Genomic DNA, 19641 nt, shown 5'->3' on the forward strand with positions numbered 1-19641 from the left:
CCTTATTGTGATTAGATAACCCAAGTGTTTACGATGATCATGAATGCTGTATGTATTTCGTTCGCTCCTGTCAATTCTGTTGTCGTGATTGTATAGGTCTCGACAGTGGCGAGGCTAGGTAAAGACCCGTGGGGTCACGAGACACCATTAGTTTAAAATTTTTACGTAGATAATACTCTTTAGATTTTATAGGACACCACTAAATTTAATTATATGACCCCATATATTTTCGAATTTATAGTTTTTCCTATAAATTGTATAGTACTCCACTAAATTTAACTACTCGGATCCCATATATCTTTCAAATTTTTTTGTTTTTTGAAGGTAAATAACCACTAAAATAGCACTCAAATATAATTAGTACTCAAAAAAAATTCGGGACCTCATTGAGTTCCGATCCTATAATCGCCACTAGATCTCGAGTTTAGTTTTGGTATGTCACTACTCATTTAGTCGCTTTGGCCTGCATGCTCAGGCCCGTCTTGTATTTTCTTAGTCAAGCACATAGCTCTATGCTCATGTCTCTTTCTTTTCATTATTAATTACGGAGTAATTAATAAAACTATAAAAGAGTTAATTATACCATTGGTACTTGTGGTTTATCTAAAATTATACCGCTCGTCATTATCTTTTTAAAATTATACCGCTAGTCCCTATGGTTGTAAAATTATTTGGCGCTAGTCCATTTCTAACTCACGTTACCTTTTTCCATTAAATGATGAGCAATTCAAAAAATTTTGTAAGATGAGGGGTTAAAAGCGTAACTTGGACTTGTCCTTTTTCTTCCCTTCTCAGCAAGAGTCATCTAGTAATCTTCTTGCATAAACCCTTAGTTAATCTTCTTTAGAACACAATATATAAATAATAAAAAACGGGTAGTCACCTGGAATTAGTCAAATATATCAAAAACTTATAATCTAAATATTCATCATTTGTTAATTAGATTAATTCTCATATTTAAATATCAAATATCTCAACAACTTCAAATCTATACAAACAATAGAATTTAATCCTAAATAAAAATATTTTAATCCTAACCAAATGATAAGATCCTTTTATTCATCATCATCATCGTAAAACAAAGAAATTCTCAATAAGACTTCAAATGATCAGATCCAAGCAACTACATCAAAAACCCATTTGTTCATCATCATCTCTTTGTTCATCACCATCCTCTCTGTTCATCATCATCGATTCAAAACGAAATCAAGAACAAAAAGAACCCAGAACAAAAGGATATTTTACCTTCGAATTGAAACCGCTGTTGCAGAGAGTGAAGATAATTAAACCACCGTCAATTGATCGTACCTGTGAAACTCCGACGAGTGGTTGTAGTTGTTGAACCATCGTTGCCGCTGATGTGCCACTAGCACCACCACCACAACTGAAATGAAGGGATTCAAGATCTGATTCTGAATCTGAACAAACTTTCATTCTTTTTCTTCTTTTCTTTTCGACGGATAACGTGGATGATGGTGATTTCCAGTGAAAACAAAGATTGAAAACAATGAATTTTGGTGATGGTTAAAGAGGATGAAGATGGTTTGATTTTTTGGTGATGGTTAATGAAGATGGTTTAACACATATGACAAAGGGGATGTACAACTATTTGGTGTTAATTAGTTTTTTTTTAGTTCATATAGTTTGCAGATTTATTTTTGATTTTGAGTTTGGATCTGATCATTTATTTATTAAAGCAACTTAGACTTCGTTTCAAATTTACTAGTAAAATGACCCGTAAAATTATGGGTTTGTTTAAATAAAACAATTTAATGACATGTTTTAGGTATTAAGTGAACGTAAATGCTAAAGTCATTTATTTTAATGACTCGCTTGACTAAGAAACTTGTCGTTGTTTTTACAAATATATACAGATATGTATTTTTGCATACATATATAACGTAATTAATTTTGTAAACAGAATCCATATCCGAATATTAATAATATAATAATTATAATTATTATATTAAAGTAAATAATAATAATAAAGTTCGCTCAAAGTTAAGTATTTATATTTTTAATAATAATAATAATAATTATTATTATTAGTAATAATAAATGCTTTTTAAATTTTTTAGAATATTAAAATACAATTATTATATAAAGGAGAGATTGGTATTTTCTTTTATAAAAGATTTTGTATTATCTTTTTAATTAAATTAATATAAAATTATGACATCATCATTATAAAAATTAAAAGGTAAATTAGCTTAATGATTACATTATCATTTTAGAGCTTTATATGACTATATAGATGATGTTAGGTTTTTGCTGAAAAGAAAAAGAACAAGCCAAAGTTACGTTTGTAACCACTCATCTTGAAGAAATTACTAGATAGTCCATCACTTAACGAAAGAAGTTAACCAGTGTTAGAAATGGACTAACGCCAAGTAATTTTAAAACTTCAGGGACTAGCGGTATAATTTTAAAAAGATAGGGACAAACGATATCTATACTTTCTATTAAAATCCTATAATGATGATGTCATTATTAAGCTATTTTCTTTGTTAAAAAAAATTCAAAAATAGAAAGAAAAAATCTAAGCCATCTTGATGATGTCATTAATATTAATTAAATATTTTTATTATTTATTTAGGGTTTTTATCATATATACCCTTCTTAACTTTAATAATAACATATTTACCCACTTAAATATGATTATATCATATGAGCCCATTTAAACATATAAACTCATCATATTTACTCACTTATTCAATCTTAATGTGATACGTCTTTATGCACTAATTTTTTTAGCGGCAATTATTCATGCTTGCTTTTTTCTTCTTCTCCGAGCTATGTACTATGATATTAACTACCATAATCAATACAAGCTAATCATCTAATCCTCAACGGTATAAAGCCATTATAAGGTGAGAATACATAATGTGATCACTATTAGTTATCTTTATATATCTTTAGCTGACTGAAATTTTCTTTACATACATATACAATGATATTACTACAATAATGAAAATGATAATGATACACCTTTCTATTTTGGGCTGTCCCATTTCAAATATCTAATTGATATTTCAATAAATCAGAAGATGTTATTATGGAGAGAGAAGATTTCTGATTGGTGGAGAATTAAGTTAGTGGAATTTTCTAAAACTTTGTGCAAAAAGTAACCGGATACTTGTAGTCCAAATGAAAGGAGTATTATTATATTATTATTATTATTCAAATATAGGTTTTCTTTACGGGATTAATAACGTTACATATGTATGCGAAATACATGTCTCAATAAAATATTGTAATGTAAATTTTATGATAAGAAAAATAATAATTGTGATCAAAATTAAAAGTAAGTGGTGGGAGAATAACTGTAGTTCATTTATTCTGACTAATCTAAGTATATCAATATTTTTGTAAAAACAATAAAAATTTTCTTAGTCGGAATATGTGGTTCCATGAGTCATTAAACTAAATGACTTTAGTTCACTTAATACATAAAACACATCGTTAAACTGTTTCATTTAAACAAACCTGTGATTCCACGGGTCATTTCACTAGTAGTTTTAAGTAAATCACAGGACTAATGGTATAATTGACTCTTAATAAAATAATAATAATAATAATAATAATACTTTCTGCCTTTTAAAAAAATAAACAGAGAAATAAATAAATACAGTAATAAATAATAATAATAATAATAAAGTAAATAAAAAAAAACTATATTTGATTAGATGATTAGATATGATAGTGCATATGATAGCATGAGATTGAAAAAAAAAAAAAAAAAAAAAAAAAAAAACTGATTTTAAGTTAGGGTTTTTTTTTAAGGATGTCGTTAAGCATTGATGATTTGTATGTAGCGGTTGAAATTAACTTTTGTGTAGCTATTAGTGAATAATACAACTCTTTTAACCTTCTTAACGACACCCTAAGAGCCCTTGTTAGGAAGAAATATGTAAGTTATAATTAATTTTAGATCATTAAGTAAAAATGTAATAAAAATGGTCATCTTCCTATCGTCAATTTACTTTGGGTTAGTAACAAAATCAAGTCATAAATTAGTTTTAGGGTGTGTTTGACCGATTAGTTGGAGGATCCAAATCTAAAATGTAAGATAACAAGAGGTGGCGTTTTCCTTGTGAGCTTATTTAGAGGATCCAAATCTAAAATGTAAAATAATATAAAAAATGTATATTGGTAATTTTATCATTATTTGTAAGATCCACATTTTGTCATAAGCTATACTTTTTATATGCAACCAAACAATGCTTAAAATCATAATTTCATTAAAATTATAAGCTCTACTTTTTTAAAATATGTCATCCAAATACACCTTTCACTACTAGCAAATATGATATTAGCGACGGATTTTCGGCGGACGATATTATCGTCCCAAAATACCGACGGCTTTTCGATGACTTTTCGACAAACATATAAATACTTAATTTGACACGTATTTTCGATAGTTTAACGACGGATTAGCATCGGATATAAATATGTCGATCATCCGTCCTAAACAGAAGTTCATCCCGATGTTAACGAAGGGTTTTCAACTATATTTTTTAATTCGTTCAGGAAAAAGTAATCTAATAAAAGTCCTCTATTTCCGCAGGTAAATTTCATAATTAGCGACGGATTTACGACGAACGTTTTTAGTCATCTTTAAGAAACTATATATAACAAAAATATGTCCCAAATCCGTTGGTAAATGAGAGTATTGAGGACGGACTGGGGATGCCCTATTTTTTAGTTGGCATTTTATTTGAATCGAAAAATATCTTTCAAAATTTGGAGTTAGCAATCCAAAATTCAGACCACTCGCCAATTATCGTGCGACCCTAAAAAGGGGTCGCAAAATGCACCTTGCGATTTGCTTGGGTAATTTTGCTATAAAAAAAAGAGTTCCAAATTAATTGTTGTAGTTCAGTCCTTGAGTGGTTATCTTGGTGATTACCCGATAATAAAACGATCTTATTTTTTGTAAAATTAAGACAGGTTGAATATTGTTACTCGTTAGTATATAACTCGTATCTGCTTTTTCCCCTTAAATTATATGGACTTTATATAAGCACAACCAAACCTAACTGAACTTACCAGCCCAATCTTTAAAATTTAAACCTCCTTAAACTTGGGCCTTTTATTTTTACCTGTTGGGTTTATTAATATTTTAAATCAAAGTCGTAATAGGTTTAATGGGCTTAGAGTAAAAATTCACCAGATATAACCCAGGTTGATTGGGCTTTTACTTTAATAAGCTATTGGTTTTGTATCGACTTTTCTGTTTTCCCCCAGTTTTTCACCTATCGGTTTTATAATTACCTTTTTAAAAACATCAAAAAACCCTAAATAAACCCTAATACGGAAGAAGAATCGTTGGAATTTGACGATCGAAGTGTTCCAAAGGGTTTTCCATCCAAATCTGCTTCTCTTCGCTAATTTCTTATCAGGTAGGGTTTTAATATTGAAATTATGTTAGGGTTATGTTAGGGTTTATCCTTATTTTGCCAACCTACCCAGCATGAATGTACAGCTCTAATTTTTCGGATTTTAATGTATATATATATATATATATATATATATATATATATATATATATATATTTTTTTTTTTTTATCTATTGCGTATCTTTAATTTTACAAATTTTACTGCTTAAAACCATACCAGGAAAATGAATGGTAGTCGATATCTGGCGTAAAAGAGTACCAATAATTTGAAAGTACAAGTGTTAGCACATTTAGGCTTTTAGTTTATTGAATTTATATCTAAAAGAATTGATAAATTTGCAAAAAAAAAAAAAAAAAAAAAAAAAAAGAAATAAAAAAACTAGAGTTTACTCTGTATTCTGTATGCTGATTATGAAATGGTTTCTTTACCATTTATTGAAGTTATATCTCAAAATTTGTAATTCATACTGAAACTAGCACTGCTGATTATGAAATGCTTTCTTTACCATTTCGTTTGGCATACTTATTTCATTTTATTTATGTAGTGCTATTTTGTACATGCTGATTGTAAGGTTTTGTAGTTGTAAATGAATAGATGTATGTGCAAGTATTTATATTTGTTCTAAATATTCTTTTTAAAACTACTAAAACCGTGTCTCTGTTGTGTTTTTTGCGTTCTTCCATTCTACTCGAAAAAAGCTCAAATTCCAGCTGCAACAATGGTGAAAGTATTAAGAGCTAATAACAATGAAGCTACTGATAAAAAGAAGAAGAACAAAAAGAGGATCAATCCAAACTCTATAGCTATGAAAGTCAAAGCTCCAATTACAAAACCTAATCCGTTCGAAACCATTCGGTCCCGTCCTAAGTTCGATATCCTCGGCAAGAAACGCAAAGGAGAAGAACACTCTATTGGCCTCGCTCGCTCTTACGCTATCGAAAAGGTAATTCATTTGATTATATTTACATATTACATATTACATATTACATATATGTAGTGTAGGTATATGTTTTGAAAATATTAGTGTTTAATTGTTTGTGGTAAAAACTTGCAGAGGAAGAAAACGTTACTGAAAGATTATGAGAAAAGTGGTAAGTCATCTGTGTTTGTCGATAAGAGAATTGGAGAGGGAAATGATGATTTGGGTGAGTTCGATAAGGGCATTCTTCGATCGCAACGAGAACGACAAATGCGGGTAAATGTCCTGAATTATTTATACGGAGTATATAATTTACTGAATAGTAGATGGTTATTACATGGTGACATTTTATATAGGAGAATAATTTATTATTCTTTTTAATTGTTAAGGACTACATTTTGTCGAAGAGTACATACGTTGGTTGTATTTCTGAGACTTTATTTTTCAGTGGTAATGTTGTCAATTCTATGTGTATATAGGGAAATGTTTTAAGTTAATATTCATATATTTTTTATATCTTAAAATTATTGCACACATTACTACTGGTATATTAGTTTGTCCCAACTCCTAAAAAGATTACCCGTTATTGTAAACAGTAATAACAATGTTATGATTAACTATATATTACCCTAAGATTTTGAAATTGAAATCATTCACAAGTCAACAATCATGTGTTTTATAACTAGTTAGTAAAGCAATGTTTTTTATAGTTCTGTTCTTTAAATAGTTGTTTAAGATTCTTGATTAATTAAACGTGTTTCGTTTAGGTAAAACTTGGCAAGAAGAGCCGGTTTAACCTATCTGACGGGGAAGAAGATGAGTATGGAGATCAGGATGGTGGTTTGTATCCTGAAAGGGACGATTATGATGATGCAGTGCCGTTTGATGAGGAGGAAGATGAGGCGGCAGAGGCTGACAGTAAGTTTACATTTTGGTTACTTGAATTATGAGTTAATCAGTAGTTTGACCTTTATGTTTGCTTCTGATTGGAATGAAATAATTATAGTTACAACAGAAGCTATAAATGCACTAACTTAAAGCTACAACTTTTAATACTTTAGGCAGCAACTATTGGGACTTCATATAATATAAGAGTATCTGATTTTTATCATGTTTGCAACTATCATTGAAGATGGCTTTCTTAAATGAACTAGTTAACAATTAACACAATTTTTTTCATACTGTAACATACTTAACTAGTTAACATCTAAGGGATTGATTAGTGTGGATTAATGGTTTTTTAGTATCTGAAACCATTTTCTAATTTTTTTATTCTAACTATTACAGAGAAGTCTTTCATTTTAAAACAGTTGAGTGCCAATGGAACCCCGGGTGCTCATACAAGTGGACCCGAAGGAGAAGAAAATGTGAGATCAGTTGGATTATGTTAATATTGATGTGTCAATTTCTCTCCCTTCATTGGTTAACGTTGCGTGTGTTCTGATTTCAGAGGCCAAAGACTAATAAGGAGGTGTTCGGTGAGATAATAGCTAAGAGCAAACATTTCAAGGTGGATATTATATTATATATTATATAATAATATTATATTATTTCCCTTTTATAGCGTTTCTCTAGTGTTCATTACTAATCTATGTGCATATAAAATGGTTTATCGGTGATATAATTTCAGGCAGAAAAAGCTAAGGACAAAGAAGAAAATGACCAGTTGATCAAAAAGTTGGATGAACAGTTTACGTCTATGCAGTCCACTTTGGCCCAACCTAACCAAATTAATGTTTCGAAAGATGTAACTAGCAAGAACATTAAAAGTTTTAGTTCTAGTAAAGTTGAACCCTCTTTAAGTAAGACATAAAAATAAGTATTTGTTTAATATGTGAACTAAATGAATGAGTTGCAGGAGAAAGCTGATGCTTATGATAAGTTATTGAGTGAAATGGTGTTGGATATGCGTGCTCGTCCATCTAATAGGACAAAAACACCCGAAGAGCTCGCGCAAGAGGAAAAGGAACGACTTGAAGAATTGGAGGTATGTTATTTTGATGTATAGAAATAAGCATATTAGTTTTGCAATGTTGCAAAATGCAGTTAAGAATAATTATGGTATTAAAGACAATATTGTTGTGGAGGAAACAGATTGGAATGTGGAGTCCCAGAAAAGTCGAAATCATAATGTTTTAAGGAAAAGAGATAAAGGGAAGGGCATTGATGGTGAACGTAATAATAAGACATATCCCAAAGATAGAATTGAAACAAACAATCCTTTTTATGTATTAGTAGATGATGAGGGTAATGGTGATTGATGTTAAGTTTGATAATACTGCTCCGAAATTAGGTATTCTACATCTTGTTAGTTTCTTACTTTATATCTAGTATAGGTCCTCGAGTTTCGCTTAAATTAGTGTTACTCGTGTTGTAATCCTCTTTGTATCATTTCCTTATCAATAAAATTATCTTGCTTTTCAAAAAAAAAAAAAAATTTATTTTATTATAAATCTGAAACTTATATTTGATTGTATGATTTTAGGAAGAGAGGCAAAAAAGGATGAATGCTGTTGATGATACAAGTGATGAGGATAATGATGATGATCAAGGAAATATGAACTCCAAAAAACTAAAATTTATTTCTGGAGATGATCTTGGAGATTCTTTTGCTGATGACGAACCAAAAAAAACCAAGCTGGCCTGGATCCAACAGATGTTGAGAAAAGAGAATGAGATCGATGATGATGACGATGACGACGAGGATGATGATGAGGATGATGATGATGAGGTGAGCGAAGAAGATGAGGAGGGAGATGATGTGGCAACTAAACAGTCTTTGAAAGACTGGGAACAAAGTGATGATGACGATGATGATGGCGATGGCGATGATGATGATGATGATGATGATGATGATGATGATGACATAGACTCGGAAGAAAAAGATGGAGAGCATGATGATGTGGACTTGGAGTTAAAACCGAGGGACTCTAAAAAGGATGTAACTACTAATAAGGACGATAAAAAGGATGCGAAGGTCAAACATACTGAAAGTCAACAAAAAGATCTTCCATATACAATTGAAGCTCCAAAAACCATTGATGACTTGTCTGCATTGTTTGATAATCGTTCTGATGATGAAGTCATTGAAGCAATTAGACGTATTCGTGCATTTAATGCAATTAAAGTTGCTGCTGAAAATCGAAAGAAAATACAAGTATGTATAAATGTTATCTATATTTACCATCTGTTCAAATATTATCTGGTCAATTTTCTGACAAATATATATATTTTTTATTTCTTTCAGGTATTTTATGGGCTACTACTGCAGTATTTTTCTGTTTCAGCAAATAAAAAGCCATTAAATTTTAAGCTTTTGAATTTGCTTGTAAAGCCATTGATGGAAATGAGTATAGAAATTCCATACTTTGCTGCCATATGCGCGCGCGAACGATTACTTCGAACTCGATCACTTTTTGCAGAGGACATCAAGAATTCAGGTTTGTTTAATACCTCTAGCCTTAACAAAATATTTAAGTATTATACTTAATTAATTTTTTTTTCCTTTTCATGTAGAAAAAAGTTGTTGGCCTACTATGAAAACGTTGTTCCTCTTGAGGCTGTGGTCCATGATATTTCCTTGTTCTGATTTTCGTCACGTTGTTATGACTCCTGCAATACTATTAATGTGTGAATATTTGACCCGTTGTCCGATTATATCTGGACGTGATGTGGCGATCGGTTCTTTCTTATGCTCTATGGTTATTTCTGTAAGCGCATTATGCATTTTCTTTAATTCTTTATAATTATAATTATGTTTCTTAATAGTGTTCAAATTTAATGATTTTGGTATTACTATGTAGGCCTGCAAGCAGTCAAAAAAGTTCTGCCCAGAAGCAGTAGTATTTTTACGGACGGCGTTAATGTCAGCTTCGGACAAAAAACCCAAACCATCTCAAGACTCCGAGGTGTGATTCATCATTCTTAATGAATCAAAACAAATATCCGACTCTATCGGTTATTATAATTCTCGTGTTATTGAACGCTCACACTTAGATTTTGTTTCAGCTATATCATCTAATGGAGTTAAAGTCACCAAAGCCACTTTTATTTATACGTGGGACCGTAGATGATGATATAAAGCCTCTCGATTTTCTTATGTCAATGGATTCACCAGATGATTCCCCTTATTTTACCTCCGATAAATTCAGGTTAGTATTGTTTGTAAGGTTGCAACGGTTGGGACTTTTGATGGAGTACTCGACAACTCAGGGAGTACGCTAGGGCTACTCAGATATTGACCAATTTTGATTTTGACCGATTTTTCGAATAATTCCGAGATTTGGCCGAGTTTTGACTGATTGTCTGAGTAATCCTGTGTTTTGGCTGAGTCTTGACTGACTGTCTGAGTAAGCCAGTGTTTTGGCCGATTGTCTTGGTAATATTGTGTTTTAGCTGAGTTTTCACCAATATTTCGATTAATCCCGTGTGTTGTCCAAGTTTGATTTAACTGAGTTTTGACCGTTTTTTCGAATAATCCCGTGTTTTGGCCGAGATTTGACCGATTGCTTGAGTAATCCCATGTTTTGGCCGAGTCTTGACCGATTGTCTGAGTCATCCCGTGTTTTGGCCAATATTCCGATTCATCCCTTGTGTTGTCCAAGTTTGACTTTGCCTGGTTTTCACCCTTTTTTTAATAATCCCGTGTTTTGGCCGAGTTTTGACCGATTGCCTGAGTAATCCTTTGTTTTGGTCTAGTTTTGGTTGAGTTTTGACCATGGTTGTAAAACTCGGCCAACTCGGCCGAGTAATCGGCGATTACTCGGTTGGAAGAACAAAACGAGTAATCGGTGTCTAATTCGTCCAATTACTCGGTCAACGCCGGTCAACGGTGGTCAAACGACGGTCAGCGGTGGTCAAACGGCGGTCAGCGGCGGCCAAATATCCAAATGATGTGCGTGAGTCCGTAGATCTGAAAACTTACTCGGTTTAAAGCTTGTAGAAGTGAAGAAGAGGAATAGATCGACGAAGTTGAAGTTGCAATGGACATGTTTTGAGTGAACATTTTTTCCAAATGCTTGCAGGACATCTGCAAAAGATAAATCAGAGTAAAGGACTGAATTGTCCCCATCAATCCCTTTTAGATCTAAACACGTACTCCGTATTAAATATCTTTTTCTTTTTACAAATGGCAATAATAGCCCTTAAACTTTTATCAAACGTTAATAATAGGAACAAACTTGATATCCACTCTTAAACCTTTTATTAATTGATATCAAACTCCCTCATATTACAAATACATTGAGAATTCGGTCCTTAAATTTAAACTTACCAAGTTAAAACATAAAACATTATTAGTTTGAGATATAATTAATTAGTTTTTATTTAAGAAGTTTAATATTTAACATATATATGTGAGAATATATATATTTATCTTAAAAAGTCAACGAAAGTCAACATCCGATTACTCCCCCGAGTACTCCCCGAGTCGCCGATTACTCCTCAAAAACCTTCTGTCGAGTACTCCCCGAGTCGCGAGTTTTACAACCTTGGTTTTGACCGATTGAGTAATCATGTGTTTTGGCCGAGTTTGACCGAATATTGACCAAGTTTGACTGAGCACTCGTCATGAAAGTTGGTGAATGTTATTATATTCTTGTGTTTGCATTTATAATAAAAATGTGGTTTGATGCAGGGTGAGCATGCTTGCGGCAGTAGTTGATACGCTACAAGGATGTGCAAACATTTATGAAGATTTTAAATCATTTCCCGAAATATTTTTGCCCATTTCCAATTTACTAGTCGAATTAACGGGACAAGATCACATCCCTGTAGCTTTGAAGGACAAAATGAAAGCAACTGTACAACTGATTGAGAAGAAAGTTGATGAACACTACATGTTACGTCGACCTCTGCAAATGAGGAAGCAAAAACCAGTTCCAATCAAACTACTTAATCCAAAGTTTGAAGAAAAGTATGTCTTTTTGTGTTATTACTTTTTTACCAACATTTTTACTATGTATTGTTTTTAGTTGAGGTGTCAAAATGCGCGGGTCGTGTAGGTCGGGTAATATGCCAAAGCAGTTTTTCCACCCTTCTTCGATTTATCTGTGTAATATGACTTTTATTACAATATTAGATTTAGATTATAAATTAAAACTTGGTAGTAAATGATTTAGGAGGTTTTATGGCACTAAAGCACAACTGCACATGTTCTTTGTGCTATTTTAGTTAACTGTCACAATTGAATGGGTCGAAATTGCCACCTCTAACTTTTAGCAAACTGAAACTAGTTTCACCTAAGTATATACGTAGTAAAATATCGTACTCGCTGTTGTGTTTTTAGTTAAGGTGGCAAAATGGGCGAGTCGTGTAGGTTGGGTAATACGCCAAAGAAGTTTTTCCACCTTTCTTGGATTTATTTGTGAAAAAAGACTTTTTTTACAATATTAGATTAAAAATTAGAACTTGATAGTAAATGATTTAGGAGGTTTTTTGGAACTAAAGCACAACTGTACATGTCATTTGTGCTATTCAATTTTCTACTGACCCACTTAAATGGGTCGAAATTGCCACCTTTAAGTTTTAGCAAACTGAAACTAGATTTACCTAAGCATATACATTGTAAAGTGAGTTGACGAAAGTGGTTGTTTGGGTTATGTTTGGCAGCTTTGTGAGCAATAGAGATTATGACCCAGATCGTCAACGGGCAGAAGATAGAAAGTTAAAGAAGCTCGTAAAACGCGAAGCGAAAGGGGCTGCTCGTGAACTGCGAAAAGATAATTATTTCTTGGCTGAAGCCAAGGCTCGGGATAAGGCCCGTTTGGATGCAGAAAAAGCCGAAGAGTATGGAAGAACTAAAGCTTTTCTTCAAGAACAAGAACACGCTTTTAAATCTGGACAACTTGGCAAAGGCAAGAAAAGGAGAAGGTAGAAACAAGTCAACAATATGTGTTCACTATTGAGATTTTTTTGAGCATTGTAATGAGATAGTATATGTTACTTGAATTATTTAATATTCGGTTAGTGTTTTTACACAAGGTAAGATGATTAATTATTTGATACACATCCTCAAGTTTTGACTACTTAATTAAGATATCTGAATAATCTTTTTCAAGTAATGTGATTTATTTAAGGGACAATAAAAGTTGCTGTGTGTTAAGAGATACATATAATTAAGGATCCTTAGCAAAAAATATGGGAAATTGCTGATTGATTTCGCTCTTATTACCGGTAAGGCTCATGAAGTCATTAAGAATTAGATTCGCAAAAAATAGTCAAAGTCAAATATGGTCAACGGCTAGCTAGTTCTGACTTAATGAACTAGTCTCAACAAGTTCTCAATGGTCTACTTCTCAACAACTAGCGAATTTTATGTGAGGTACAACTTTTCATCCTTTTTTATTCCAATTTGATACATATAGTTTCATACAGTAGTTGCTTAATGAAGGGGAACACGTTTTGTAATAATTGTAAATCATAAGTGATCTCTTTTAAAAATAATCACTAACTTCAAAGGAATTATTTTATGTTTGAAACTACAATTATCACATGGGGTTTGCAAACACATCATGACAGAATAATGTTGTCCTAAACACATTTAATCTAATTAAAAACCTATTCAATAACTTATTTTTATTTAGTAAAATAACACAAAATTGCAGTGTTAAACTCTTTAAGAGTGGGCATCATGTAGTTAACGGTACATGCAGTAGTAACTAAAACTTATTGATAGCTACCGAACTATTAGTTGAGTGGTAAAAAGCCTCCGTTGGTTCTGGACCCGTATCCTTGAAAAATTACGTTACTTGCCCCTCAAAATTACAATCATGCCATGTTATCATTTTCGTCCCATGGAAAAAGTTTCAAGTTACGCCACTCATTAATCTCGTTTCAAGTTACGCCACTCCTCATTAATCTCATACATATTTTATCATATTCGAGTTTGTGTGGCAACAGCCTCTAACTTTGTACATAGTCATACATAAATAGTCCCTTGGAGTATATACTTTTTGTTTCCATTCTAACATAGAATTTTTTGAATGTAAGCTTTTTGGAACTACCAAAGATCATGAGTAGAAAAAAAATATAGGTATCTTGGCATGGACCCTCTGACCATGACAATGTTAACAGGGGAGGTAATTCCCCTTCGTAAGAACTTTGAACCCTCATAATGAAAACATTTGACTTAAACTTTGCTGGCTCGTTGTTTGTTTGTTTTTTTTTTCCGGCAAAATATACATATATATATATATATATATATATATATATATATATATATATATATATATATATATATATATATATATATATATATATATATATATATATATATATATATAAATATATAAAGATCGTAAAGATCTGGTGGAACATACAAATGACAATGATTGAAATTGAAAAAGCTCGCTCTTGTCGTCCTACACACAGGACGATTACAATGCTTGAAAGATAACGAGCAAAATGAAAATGAAAAGACGACAAAAAAAAAAAACGTATAACCACCAAATCTAAATCTAAATATACCATAAAACCGAGCTCGTATTCAACCCCGCAACCACTACTACTCAACAGCCATACACAAATATGAACGCTGGGCCCTCCAGCAGCACCAAACCTGAGGCCTATTTTCCGAAGTCAACTAGATCGACACACGCCGGCAACAACACCGAGTCCACCTAAACATACCCGACTACGGGAATAATATGAACACATAAATGAAACGACCACTAAACAGTAACAAACGCGCAGCCAAACCAATAGAAGCCAAGCCATTCACACCGAATTTTCGAAGGGTTTACAAACCGTGGATCCAGAAACCAGTTCCCGCCGCCAACCGCAAGGAATCACCGGCAGAAACTACCTCGTAGAATCCGGTACACGGCGTCCTCCGATAGCCTCCAAAGGCCGCCAACAACCAGAAAGAGACCAGAGTTCCTTTCTGCCGCCAGCACCTCGAGAAATCATCGGACGACAGCCAGACACTAACCACCACTATACACTAGCCAATAGTGACCGCCGAGGACCGGCAATGATTGTAGCGACAACAAGGCCGCCAGCAACCACCACCACCTCATTAATCACCGTTAGTAGCAAACGGCGGCGGGTCAGTCACCGGAGACCACCAGAATCCGCCGGAAACCGCCGGACACTGCCGGAATCTACCGAATTTCAACACAAAAGACGCCAATCGTCACCTAAATCAACCGCAAACAACCAAACCCTAAAAACGAAAGCCATAATCATACCTAAAGTGAAGTAGATTTCCATCGGAAATCGCCGCCTACCATCACCTTCAGCGAGAAACCGGCACCGAAAAGATGCAAGATCGAAGAAGCTGAAACCCAACCTCCAAGCCCGAAAACCGAAACCCTAGATTCTGCAACTCCGAAACCCTAACGAATTCCAGATCCCGAGCACAAAAGATCCAGAATCGCCGCCTGGAAACCGATGGACGAACGGCGTACCGAAACCAAGATCCAGTCACCAGAAAAGGAGATGGTGGACGACCTTATTACACATAAATCGAAAAAAGCCGAACCACCGGCGAGATACCGGTGGTCGGAGATGTAGAACGACAAACGGCTACAAACCGGCAAAAGGAGATGTCGAACGGCGTGTTGGTGATGGTGATTAAAGGGATGAGCAGTAAGGGTTTTGGTGGTGGTGGTTAAAGGGGATAAACGGGAGAGAAAATATTTTAAGAGATAGAGTATTACCTATAACTCTCTATTAGTTCAAAGGCTTCTGAAAATTCGGCTCGTTGTTTGTTGTTCATGTTCTGGTCAACGTAATTAAGTCTAATGTTGCGTCCTCCTCTAGCGTTGGTAATCCGGTTCAGTTCGCTCTAGTTGAAGCCAAATTGATTAATGAAAATAATTTTCGGGTTCAAAATTGAAGAGATTCAACATTTTCATGAAAGGTTTTGAAAAGAATGACATTTCAACCTTGAAGTAAGTTGGTTGGTTTCGTTTTTGTATGATTTGGCCGTTACTCGTGTTTCACTTTGTTTTAGTAGTTGTAGGTTGGGTGTATATGTTTTTTCCTGTCGATTTGAGTTCGTTTGTTGAGTTCATTATATTAGTTTAGTCTAGGTTCGTTGTGTTGCTTGTTTATTGTTGTGAGTTGTGCTTTTACATTTGTATTTTTGTGGATGCTTTCAATCCTTTCATCATCTAATGAAAGATTTCCATTCTTATATATTTCCTCGTATTTTTTTACTCTATAAAGTCACAAAAGAAATACAAGCAATATATAAAATATATCAATAATAATACCGAATTCAGGGAGTGTGAAGAACAGAAAATTTAGAATAGTCATTATTCATAGACAATATAGACAATGAAGAGAATAGAATAATGTAACTAACCCATAAACAATTTACAAAAATTATGTAACTATGTCAGATAATTTTTGCAACTAAAACATACAATCTATTCTATCTAATAAAAGGGAGTTGATGATGAGGTCATTATGTGTTATATAGGGTTGTAACATATGCTTAAAAAGTTGTAAATGTCAATTTGATGATATCATTATTTTTCCACTAAAACAACTAATTAATAAATAAAATTCAATTTAATATATATAAAAAGTATACTTTTTACATACTTTTTTCTTGGTATATGAGTACTTTTGACTTGCATATCTTAAAAAAAGATATGTTTCATGAATTTATTTTTATTTTCATTCTTTTTTTTTTTTTTTAGAAGATGAATAAATGGTTAAACGATTGTGGAATTTAAGTGTTAAATCTTTCCATTCTATTTCTTAATTGAGTTTCCATACCCCTAAACATCAATTCATTTTTTTATTTAACTTGAGTGATCATTATGTTCAATGATCGATTGTGATTACTTCGAATATTACCTCGGGTGTTAGCTTTTCATCTTTCTCTTTCTCTATATATCTTATGTGTATATGTTTATTAGTAATACTAAAAGCCTAATTGTTGCTATTTGTACTTATGTTTCAAGTTTGAATTTATAGTGTTTGTATAATACTATTAATCATATTTTTTGTTATGAATTTTTAAAATTTCACTATGCCAAGTATTAGTGATATGTACTTTGTGAAGTGATAATACTTACAATTTCTTAGTAGCATCTTTTCGTAAATATTGTGTATGTCTATTATGGTAACCCGTGAATTCACAGGTCACTAACCTAGTTGTATACAAAACTAGAGTATTATAAAATCTATGTATAATCATTACTTATTTGTTTCTTTGCGGTTAGATTTATTACATCAAAGTAGATAGATAGATGGTCCCGTTTTCTACCTGTAAAATTATTTATATCAACATAAAACACGTGTAGTCACATGTTATACACCGGCTATATGATACCATTATGTTCATTTGTTATAATATCAAACATAAAAACAATCAATAATCAATAATTCATAATTATAATAAAAGATAATTAATAAAAGACAACAATGGTGATAATAATATGATAGAAAAATGAAGAATCTTAAAAGTAGGAAGCAAGGGTAGGACTTATGAAATCCTGTCACTAATAACTCTAACATCAAACTACTAAGATTCCCACGCTATACATGTACTTGCACTCCATCCCACATCATTTATTTATATTTTATATTTTATTTAATTTTAATCAACTTTTATAGTAATTTCCTTTTAACTATATAAAAGAGCCAAAAAATGGCATCCATGTGATTGAAAGATAATTCATCCAATGACAAAAGGTGAATACAAATTAAATTATTTCTAAAGAAAAAAGCTATATTACATATAGTTTAACTTGTAAAATGGAGTAGATTACTTTCAAACTTGTGGTTAACTAATATGGTGGCGAGGGATCAAGTTTGAAAGCATGATTAGAGAAAATGATATGACTTACAAGAATCACCTATTGAAATTCGGCATTATCAAACAATGTAAAAGTTCGTGAAAAAAGTGACAGGTGAAGATACCACATGATCCAATCTTTTCTTCGATATGTTCTAAGATAAAATGTTTGATCGAGTATGATTCAAAGAAAAGTTTAGATCATGCTGGCAGCTTCATCCGTTACTTATCCACGGTCATTGTGATATAGAGAAAAAAAAAAGTGTCATTGTGATATGGAGAGAAAAAAGAGGTTCAAAGCATGCAAGAAAATGCGAAGGACTCCATGGGGTATATATAGGGATAGAAATAAAATAAATATAAGGAAATTGTATTATTGAATTGAATAATTATTAAATTAAATATAAACAGATATAAATAAAAAAATAAGAGAAAAGTTCGATACTCCCAATAATATGTTTCCATGTTAGTGGGATAGTTGTACTATTTTTGAGATCGTTTTGGTTTTTTGTTGGCATTTGGGGATCTTCGATTTACATTTAATAATTTACTTTATAATTGGAAAATGGAAGGATCCTAATTGGTTACTTATTACTATTACGGAATATTATTATTTTTTTTTTGAAAAAACAGGAATTTATTTTAAAAGATCAGGAGATATACTATTGTTACGATTAAGTGAGGTCTACGTTTAATTGATTTGTAGTATGTTGATTAATTCAATTCAATATTTTAATTAATGCATCGATTTAAATAAAGTTACTAATTTTGACTTGTGAAATGTAATTTGGATGTGAACGGGTCATCCACTTCAAAGGTGCTAGCCGGGTCATTCACTTCAAATGTGCTAGCTAAAGCCAACAACCAGAAACTTGCTACTTTCACATCACCCATTGAAACAGTCCGATATCACTTCTGTTGGTGCATGAATCTCCAGCCGTTGTTTGTCTTTATGTTTAACACATTTCAGTTATGTAATAATGTTTACTCGAGATTATTGATTACATTTGTGTTTGTGCGTACTTAACTTGTTAAATGATCAATAAGTTAAACTGCTCAGACAGTCGACCGACTGAGGGACACACTCGACCGAGTGTGTCTGGTAGGCAGTATATATACGGGTTTAGCCTAATTGTTTGAGGTTACTCGTCCTATTTACCCTAAGTCGTAGGTTTTCGTCTCCAGAGAACCCTAACACCATATACCACCGAAATATATCGTCTAGGTGTCGATCTAATCTAGTTTTGGTTCTAGGTTTGATCTATTCGATCCCAAAACGACCCATATCTCGGTTTAACCCTATTCTAGTGTATTCCGCCTCTAGGATAGATTGCAAGCGACCTAAGATCCTAAGAATAAACGTCTACAAAGTGGTATCAGAGCTGGAGTCTCTGGTTTTGCTTGATCAAATCGTTTTTGGGTCAAAATTGGTGTTTTTGGTGTTTTTGGATTTTTAGTCAATTAATCTGTTTTTTCTACGTTATTGTTGGTGTCTTTATTGTCAAAAGGTGTTTCTGGAGTCATCACTATTGTTGTCTACGTGTTGGTTTTGTGTTTTTCATCCATAATC

At 32.5% G+C, this 19641-nt stretch overlaps 1 protein-coding gene across 1 annotated transcript; it reads left to right on the top strand.

Moving 5' to 3' along the window:
* Positions 1-6118: 6118 nt before the first annotated feature.
* Positions 6119-13327, top strand: LOC139899295 (uncharacterized). The gene is made up of 14 exons (XM_071882121.1): positions 6119-6343; positions 6455-6595; positions 7087-7237; positions 7607-7686; positions 7770-7829; positions 7950-8066; positions 8178-8306; positions 8805-9476; positions 9567-9759; positions 9836-10029; positions 10123-10227; positions 10328-10470; positions 11955-12233; positions 12929-13327. Exons 1-14 carry the CDS (start codon positions 6119-6121, stop codon positions 13191-13193), a joined length of 2754 nt encoding a protein of 917 aa, XP_071738222.1. The 3' UTR covers positions 13194-13327.
* The last annotated feature ends 6314 nt before the right edge of the window (positions 13328-19641 follow it).

Source organism: Rutidosis leptorrhynchoides, chromosome 3, assembly GCF_046630445.1.
Source record: "Rutidosis leptorrhynchoides isolate AG116_Rl617_1_P2 chromosome 3, CSIRO_AGI_Rlap_v1, whole genome shotgun sequence".
Classification (NCBI taxonomy): Eukaryota; Viridiplantae; Streptophyta; class Magnoliopsida; order Asterales; family Asteraceae; genus Rutidosis; species Rutidosis leptorrhynchoides.

Bases quoted from the DNA above. Each gene is read 5' to 3' on its own strand.
- LOC139899295 (XM_071882121.1), top strand. From the start codon at position 6,119: ATGGTGAAAGTATTAAGAGCTAATAACAATGAAGCTACTGATAAAAAG. The intron at 8,067-8,177 runs GTAACTAGCAAG...AATGAGTTGCAG, and splicing joins AAATTAATGTTTCGAAAGAT to GAGAAAGCTGATGCTTATGA. The intron at 8,307-8,804 runs GTATGTTATTTT...GTATGATTTTAG, and splicing joins AACGACTTGAAGAATTGGAG to GAAGAGAGGCAAAAAAGGAT.